Source organism: Raphanus sativus, chromosome 6 (genome assembly GCF_000801105.2).
Source record: "Raphanus sativus cultivar WK10039 chromosome 6, ASM80110v3, whole genome shotgun sequence".
Taxonomy (NCBI): domain Eukaryota; kingdom Viridiplantae; phylum Streptophyta; class Magnoliopsida; order Brassicales; family Brassicaceae; genus Raphanus; species Raphanus sativus.
This window is the reverse complement of record NC_079516.1, coordinates 51,103,193-51,111,600: the sequence shown is the minus strand read 5'-3', so window position 1 is coordinate 51,111,600 and position 8,408 is coordinate 51,103,193. Positions and strand designations below refer to the sequence as shown.

The 8,408-nt window shown below is 37.6% G+C and overlaps 3 protein-coding genes across 3 annotated transcripts; all 3 read right to left on the bottom strand.

Annotated features, from left to right (window-relative positions):
- Positions 1-1,187: 1,187 nt before the first annotated feature.
- On the bottom strand, positions 1,188-2,811 carry LOC108809830 (transcription factor bHLH106). Its single transcript, XM_056990075.1, has 2 exons — positions 2,469-2,811; positions 1,188-1,891 (listed from the first exon to the last, which is right to left on the bottom strand). Exons 1-2 carry the CDS (start codon positions 2,760-2,762, stop codon positions 1,424-1,426), a joined length of 762 nt encoding a protein of 253 aa, XP_056846055.1. The 5' UTR covers positions 2,763-2,811; the 3' UTR covers positions 1,188-1,423.
- Positions 2,812-3,570: 759 nt separating this feature from the next.
- LOC108807429 (pentatricopeptide repeat-containing protein At2g41080) lies at positions 3,571-5,905 on the bottom strand. Its single transcript, XM_018579717.2, has one exon. The coding sequence runs from the start codon at positions 5,816-5,818 to the stop codon at positions 3,860-3,862; it is 1,959 nt and encodes a 652-aa protein (XP_018435219.2). The 5' UTR covers positions 5,819-5,905; the 3' UTR covers positions 3,571-3,859.
- Positions 5,906-6,463: 558 nt separating this feature from the next.
- Positions 6,464-8,091, bottom strand: LOC108809238 (ABSCISIC ACID-INSENSITIVE 5-like protein 3). Its single transcript, XM_018581381.2, has 3 exons — positions 7,042-8,091; positions 6,866-6,937; positions 6,464-6,719 (listed from the first exon to the last, which is right to left on the bottom strand). Exons 1-3 carry the CDS (start codon positions 7,729-7,731, stop codon positions 6,639-6,641), a joined length of 843 nt encoding a protein of 280 aa, XP_018436883.1. The 5' UTR covers positions 7,732-8,091; the 3' UTR covers positions 6,464-6,638.
- Positions 8,092-8,408: the final 317 nt, after the last annotated feature.

Below are 8,408 nucleotides of genomic sequence, written 5' to 3'. Positions count from 1 at the left end.
ATAGATCAGCATAAGAGCATCTCCAATGATTCTCTATTTTTTTCTCTATAATTTATACTATAATAGTATAACTCTATTATAAAGTAATTTTTGCTCCAATGGTATAATCTATAATAGATTTACTCTATTATAGAGTAGAATATAGAGGAATATCACTTTTCTACTCCAAATATAAAGTGAAAAAGTGATTTTTTCTCTATATCTCATTCTATAATAGAGTAACTCTATTATAAAGTATACCATTGAAGCAAAAATTACTCTATAATAGAGTTACACTAGTGTAAATTATAGAGGAAAAAATAGAAATCCATTGGAGATGCTCTAACAATTCCTCCTCTAGTGAAAACGAATAAACTACCATGATGTAGTTTTTTCTTCTATATACAAGTAGTTGATTCAGGGATGTAATTATTATTATTATTATTTTGTAATGATGTAATTCTAAAGGCTCTCAATTCCAAAATCTAACATTTTTTTGTCTTGTTCATATTGAATATCTTTTTCATAGGGGCGAAAACGAAGTCTAAGGGCAAATTAAAGAAGTGAGCTAAGCAGTCTTTGCCACTCGATTAAGACTTAAGCATATACAGTATACACTTGTGTTATGCATGTATGCACGCTTTTTCCATATGATCCAAAAAGTCATAGACTAAATAGTAACCAATAATTTATAAATCTCAACTAAAAGTGTTTCAGTTCGTCACAGTGGCATGTAATATGTAAGTAGACTTTTTATAACTTTTTTGGGGGGGAGAAAGTATTCTTTTAATAACTTAATACTCGCTTATTTTTGAAGAAGTAGGATTACAAATTATTAAATATAAATATGAAAAAGGAATCAGACCCTGGTTATATTCTTCGGTCAGGGAAATGTGGTCTCACATGTACACATTTAGAAAGACATGAACAAAGAAAGGGAGGAGAGATTGGATTCTTTGGGGACAAAGGTGACATAAGGGTCGCTTTGAAACTGCATACAAACATATAGACCTCTATTCACCATGTACTTGTATACATTCACATGTTAAGTGTAAATTTGTAATATAGTATGGAAGTATAGTTTCTTTTGTACTTCACCAATCACACCTGTTACTTAGATTCTTCTACGTCGACATCCACAATCTCAAAACCCTAGTATAGTCCTCACATCAACAATTCAAACATAATTGATAGTAAGTAAAGAAAAATGGCAGGAAAAATATTCTTTATATGTTATATATTATATTTTTCTTGAAATAGGAAAAGAAAAGAACACACCAAACCTACTTACAGCATTTGCTTACACTCCCACGACTTATACTAAAACCATAGAGCATTATAAAGTAGGAACAATAAAAAAGGTTTTGGTAATTATAACCAAGTTAATTATGATCATACCCTATAAATAAATTAATTAAAGACCTTTTAGTGTACTCTCATCATCTCACACCATTATGATTTGGTCCAGCGCACGGCGGCGTTTTGACCGTTCTCCTCCACTACCACCAGAACTACGTTCCACCAGCGACTTGCTAGACCGCTCGAGCAGCGACTTGAGAGCGTTCTGTAAGAAATGCACAGACTCGACCCCGTGCATCTCCTTGTCGGCAGCTACAACAAGTACACTTCTTGTCCGACCACCAAGAGTTACCATATCAGCTCGAAGAGTCTTCATGTGAAGAGACTTAAGTATTTCCATGAGGTCAGGCAAGAGATCTGATCTGTCGTCACAACACAAAGACGCTTTGAAGATAATATGACCGTCGTTTGAATAGTCTTCATAGTGTAGAACGCTAATCTCGTCGGTCTCTGAAGGTAAAAGAGTTTGGTCGGAGTCAGAGATCTCTAGGGTTTGTTGTTTAAGTTCTTTGACTCGTTGAACCACTTTGGCGAGCAGTGTGGCTTTATCCGTCTGAAATGAAAACATGAAATCTTTAGAAAAAAAAAACTTTTCAGAGTTTTACATCAAGAAGTTGAAATTTGAAGTTCATATCATAACAAATAAACTGAGAGAAAAAATTGTCAACTTTCCCAAAAGGTGATATACTATTCCAACAAGATTCAGAAAAGGTAATGAAGCTTTTTGTTTTTTTCTTCGTCTTCTGAACATTCTCACTATTTGTAAGTGTTAAATATTTAATATCACTATGCATACCTCAAGAACTAATATAATGAGAACTACTGATCATCTTTGATAAAACATGTTAGTAAGAAAGATTATTACTATGTATTTTAATTCTATAACAAGATATAATTAAAAACTAGTATTCGTTTTAAAGAAAGACTATTATTGATGAGCTAAAACCAAATCGAATGGAACATAAGAAAATTCTAAAGATGCAAAACCCTAGAACCCATTTCAAAACATTCTCTTAAAATTAACAAAATATACGCATGTGTATACGTATTTACATATGTATGGGGGATATATATATATACACATAAGCCATATGAAATAGTATTAGTATGTATATAAAACTCTATAATACCTTGGAGTTACAAGAGAGTACGTTACGGAGCTTGTTGAGATGAGAATTGATTCTCTCTCTTCTTTTTCGCTCAGCTTCTTTGTGATTCCTCAAAGCAGCAAGAGCTCTATCTTGAGCAACCGTTTCTCCGACGCCGGAGATCGCTAGAGGGTAATAAGACGACGTAGACGAAGGTGACCCGCATAAGCTCTGCATAGTCGACATGTAGTCATCTGAAAGGCAGTATCCACCTCCGGAGATTTCTTTTCCGGCGAGGAATGAGTACAACATCTGATCTGAACTCTCTGGTTGCATCTTTTAGTTCTTTCTTTTGCGCCGCCTTCTTTTTTGTTTTTAATGGAGTTTGTGGAGCTTTCGGTGGGTTCTGTCCTAAAAGATGGATTTTATATACGTAGTAAAGTGAGTGTGTTGATACTACTGTAGATTAATACTGAACAGTATAATGTTATTAATTTATTATTGTAATATTCAAGCATGTGATTTGTGGTTGTATATGTGAAAATAGTTTAAAGAATTGATTTGATTATATATGCCATTAAACTTGTTTGAGTTCTATTAATTAAATAGTAAGTGATTTTTAGAAAACAATCCATTATTTTTAAAAAAGAAATTGATTTGATTATCTATATATCATTAAACTTGTTTGAGTTGGATTAATAAAATAGTAAGTGATCTATAAAAAATAATTCACTATAGACCCACTGTATCGTGGCGTTACAATTATATGCTAATATCTAAAATGTTCTCTGCATAAACAAATTTACTTTTTTGGAAAAAGATACAGTGGTGAAAAAAGTCACTATAGAGTTTGGAATTTTTGTGAAGGGGAATTTAATCAGGTCATTGTCTTGGCACCATCATCAATGTATCATCATTCCAAATAGTTCTATGATCTATCAGATGATGTATTCGTAATATTCGTTAGTGATGTTTGACCCCACTGTTTTCCATCAAAGACTAATTTCATCTTCTTATTTACAAAATTGGTGCGGTGCGAAAATAAACGAGTGGTCACTAGAAATACTTATATGACAATACTCTTAGTTTACAGCACATGTAAAGTCACCACCATGTCCTGAAGCTTGGCTAAGCCTAGCGCACATGCTAAAAAAATGTTTTGATATATATATAGTGTAGTATTGAATATAATTATGAACGAATCTTTCGATGAGGGTTACAAATGGAGCAATTGCACATCTCTAAATTACAAATGATGTATGGAACCTCTAAGGTGACTAAAAACATGGTACTTGTGGAGTTCAACGAGTACACCTAGTGAAGTAGACAACGAACCACACGGTCCAGCACATTAGCACAAAGCTAATCAGCACTGTAGCGAATCTGAGTCGTGTGACTAAAATCACAACCTTTGTCCTAATGCTACCCCCAAGTTACCAATAATCAGCGCAAGAACACTTGCCGTCAACGAAATGATGGAATCTACTACCATCTCTTAACGTGATCTCTCGGTGTTTGATCACCGATATATACTTGAAAGCAACATGGCAATCGCCGCAAACCCGCAAGTTCTTGATTATCCTAATGGGTACACCTTCAGGCAATATCATGAGCGCATACGCAACCGCTAGCTTTTCGCTGTGCTGCACCAAGTCTGATTCTTTCTCCTCATCATCCATATCATGCAACACCGAAGCCGTATCAGGCTTGTATCCTCTCGCCTTCATCTCTAGAGTCAGTTCTTTCAGGTACGCATAGATCTCTTTCGATTGAGACTGAGAACGATCTCCCATCTTAAATTTATACACTTCACCTCTGTGTTCAAACCAGCTGATTCCCGGTTCTTTCTTCACGTTCTTATCTCTCATCGACTTCCTCACTTCTGAGACGTCACGCCATCTCTTCCCTGAGGCGTGAACGTTTGCGAGCAGAACATAACAAGAAGAGTCATTAGGGTCAACCTTAAGAATCTCTTCAAAGACTCTCTGCGCCATGTCTGCGTTTTTGTGTATGCTACACGCAGATAACAACGTTTTCCATATAACCGTGTCTGCTTTCATTGGCATTGACCTTATTTTCGCCTCGGCTTGATCCAAATCCCCTGCTCGAGCGAGTAAGTCCACCACACAAGTGTAGTGCCTTAAACTAGGCTTGAACCCGTATGTATCAACCATCGTGTCAAACAACTCAAGCCCTTTGTCTTTCAAACCGGAATGGCTACACGCGTAAAGCAAGTTAAGAAACGTAACCTCGTTTGTCTCCATCTTTGTCTCCTCCACCATAGCATCAAACAGCTTGATTGCCTCTTCCCCTTGTCCATGAAACCCATAAGCAGAGATCATCGAGCTCCACATCACTTCATCTTCATCTCCACGTTCTGAGAAAGCTCTAGCTGCATCCACAAGACACCCGCATTTCGAATACATGCTGATCAACGAACTCACCACAGCTACAACAGAGCTAGCCCCGATCTTAATAGCTTCCGCATGAATCTGCTGACCTTGACCTCTAATCGCTAAATCAGAACAGGAACTAAGCACAGTCACAAAAGTAATCTTATCCGGCCTATAACCTGAAACTTTCATCTTCTTATATTCACAAAGCACAGTCTCAGGACATCCCTCTTGAGCGTACCCGGCGATGAGTGTATTCCACGCAACCAAAGTCCTAACAGGCATTGACCTAATCACATTCTGCCCATCTTCCAACTTCCCATTTCTCATATACATATGAGCCAACGAACTGCTGACCACCGAATCCAACTCAAGCCCGTACTTAACCAAGTATCCATGAACCTGCATCCCTACAAACACCCATCTCAACCCAGCACACCCGCTAAAAACACTACCCAATGTATACTCATCAGGCGAAAACCCTAACTCGTGCATTTCTCTAAACAACCTCAAACCCTCTTCGTTACACTCGTGCTGAATCAAACCCGCGATCATCGCGTTCCAAGTCGTGACTTTTTTACTTCGGTCAGGCATTTCATCGAACACCTTCCGTGCACCGACTAAATCTCCGTCACGTACGTACCCGCCGATCAGGATGTTGGACGACATGTAATGCTTTTTGGGCATGCGGTCGTACAAGGCCACGGCGGAAGGGAAAGCTCCGAGCTTCGAGTAGAGGGTCATGAGGTGGTTGCATACGAACTTGTCGGAGGAGAATCCGGAGACGACGAGGAGGGAATGGAGCTGGTTTGCATTGGGGAGAGATTGTGTGAGGGAGAGGGATTTGATGAATGGGGTGAAGAGAGATGTGTTGGAGAAGATGTTGAGTCCGAATCGCCGGAAAGCTTCTCGGAAGTTACGGTTTGAGCATAGAGCGGCGATGGCGGTTGCGGAATCTGATGATAGAGGACGAAGAAAGGAGGATGCTTGGTGTGACATCAGAGAAGTAGCCGAATGGTGTCGCTACTGATACGCCGGAGTTGTCGCCGGCGGAAAAAGAAAACGATGAGGATGGATGGAGGGAGAGTTTTTTTTTTCTTTCTAAGGCGATTTAATTGGGCCGTTACAGAAAGCCCAATAAGTTAAATGGTGAAAATGCGGCCCAAAACGTATCTTAAACCTGAATTCGGTTAAAAACTTAAAATGGTATTTGATCATGTATACTGCATTCATTTCTTTTCTGCAAGTAATGTTGTGGAGTTTATAAGGGGTGTCACTGGATGTGAATTTGCAACGATAGTTAAAATTTTCAAATTCTACTGGTTAATGGATTCTCTAATATTTTTTTTATTAAAGTCTAATATTATTGGTTTGATGAACTTGCAAAATTCATGGTTACTCAAAAGGTCCTGTAAGTTAATAGAATTTGACTTTAGAAGTTTTAATCTTAAAAGAACAATCCACAACACGAATAGTAATTTCAACCCCTTGTATGATATAATGGAACCAATCTTTCTCTAAGCTACCAACAATTTGGTCATATAGACTTCATACTTGAACAAGTGTTCATACTCAAAAGCACGAATCTTTCTCTAAGCTACCAACAATTTGGTCATATAGAGTTCATACTTGAACAAGTGTTCATACTCAAAAGCACGAAGCAGTTGTGCTATGTAATATAAGAGATCGTTCTGAGTCAATAAATTCCACATAATATACAAAGAACAAAGCTGTCTCTCTCTCTATCTCTCTAATATGAACCAACAACACAAATGAAGAACAATAACAAGAAAAAAGAAAAGAAAGGAGTCTTTGAAGATCAGAAAGAAGCAGAGCTTGTTCGCCTGAGCTTCCACTTAGGATCCGGTGGTGGTTCGCTTGGCAGGATCTTCTCCACCTCCTTCCATTATATCAAAATATTCAAAACATAAATCAAATTGCCATTAAATGATATTACAACATAGAAACAAATAGATGGGACTAAAAATGTTTGTTGTATTCTATTGGTTAAACTTCTTACAAAAAAAAAAAGATGGGGACTGTTACCTTTAGCCTCCTAAGTTTTTCGTTTTCTTCTTCTAAGCTTGAAACCTTGATCTCTAATTCATGAGTATAAGCCTGCTCATCACATAATAGTTTATTAGACAAAGTAACTAACAAACAAACAAACACTAAATAAAACAAGACAAGTTTGTTTTTTGTTTTCTTCTTCATTCTTTTACCTGTTTCCTAGCTCTTGAACGTGCTGCAGATTCTCTGTTCTTGATCATCCTCTTCTGCCTCCTCTCCACAACCTTCTCCACAATATCTCCTCCTGATGGAGCCACTCTTTTCCTCCCATGTGCTTGTGGTACATCACCCATCATCATATTCATTGGAGAAACCATTTCTTGCATCTCACAAACCGGATATGGCATAAACCCTTGATGTTGATGCTGAGGATACTGAAACCATTGCCCATTTGAAGCTACGTTGACAACATTCTGAGGGACTATTGCCTCAGTTACTACACCAGCTTTCAACAACAAATCCTCAAGTGTGATTTCACCAAGTGTAGGCTGCTTATTATTATTGTTATTACTATCTATCCTCTCACCATGAGGATTATCAATGCTTCCGTTCTTGTCCTGTTGAATGTCTCTCCAAACCTCGTTAACCGTCTTCTTACTGAGACCTCGAGGCAAAGTCAAGCTTCCTTGACGAGAGAGCCCTGCCTCTGTTGCTTCTGGTGGCTGATTAGCTTCAGCAGACCATACACTCTTGAGAAGCTCATCAAGGTTCATGCTTCCTAATGGTTTTGCGGAACTTCCTAAGTGGGTTTGAACCTCATGGAGCTTTAAGCTATAGAGAGAGTTTTGTCTAGGTAATGACTGAGAGATAGGCTCTTCAATGTTTCCTCTAAGAGAACCCATATAGCTACCTTTATGAAAAAGAAACAAAAACAACGTATGTATGATATAAAAACTAGAAACCCTGGTCGATCTAAACACCTAAAGGTCAAGAAGTTCTAATCATCAAATTCAAAGGCATCAATGCGAGTAGGACTCCCTGGGAGAATCAGTTGACTTGCATGCAGCATTCGAGGGCCGAAAACAGAGAAAGGAGAGGAGAGGAGAGAAGAGATTGTGAAGAAGCAGAAGATGGATAAGAGAGAAAAAGAAGGAATTTGGGTTCTATCTTCTCTCTCTCTCCCATTCACACACGGGAGAGAAAGAAAAGAAGAGCCTAAGAAACTGTTACACTCGAACTTGAAACTGTAGCTTAAGGAATCTTCAGTTAAAAGCTACTTTAAGATAATACAGAAAATAAAGAAGCAAATAGTCTTTGTATTTAAAGAATACTTTATAAGGGACATGTGATATCAAGTCTATTCCCTAAGAATAAACCCGGGACAAGACTTGGGTTCACCCCCTACGGTGAACCTTTAAATTCACCAGCTCCCTAATAACCAACCAAAGTGCCAAATAGATTAATGTTTAAAAAATATTAAATAATTTTTTCAAAAACCAAAATAATTAAAAAATAAATAGTGTCAATTTTAATAATACTAATGTTACTATTTAATCCATAAACTCAAACTCTATACCCT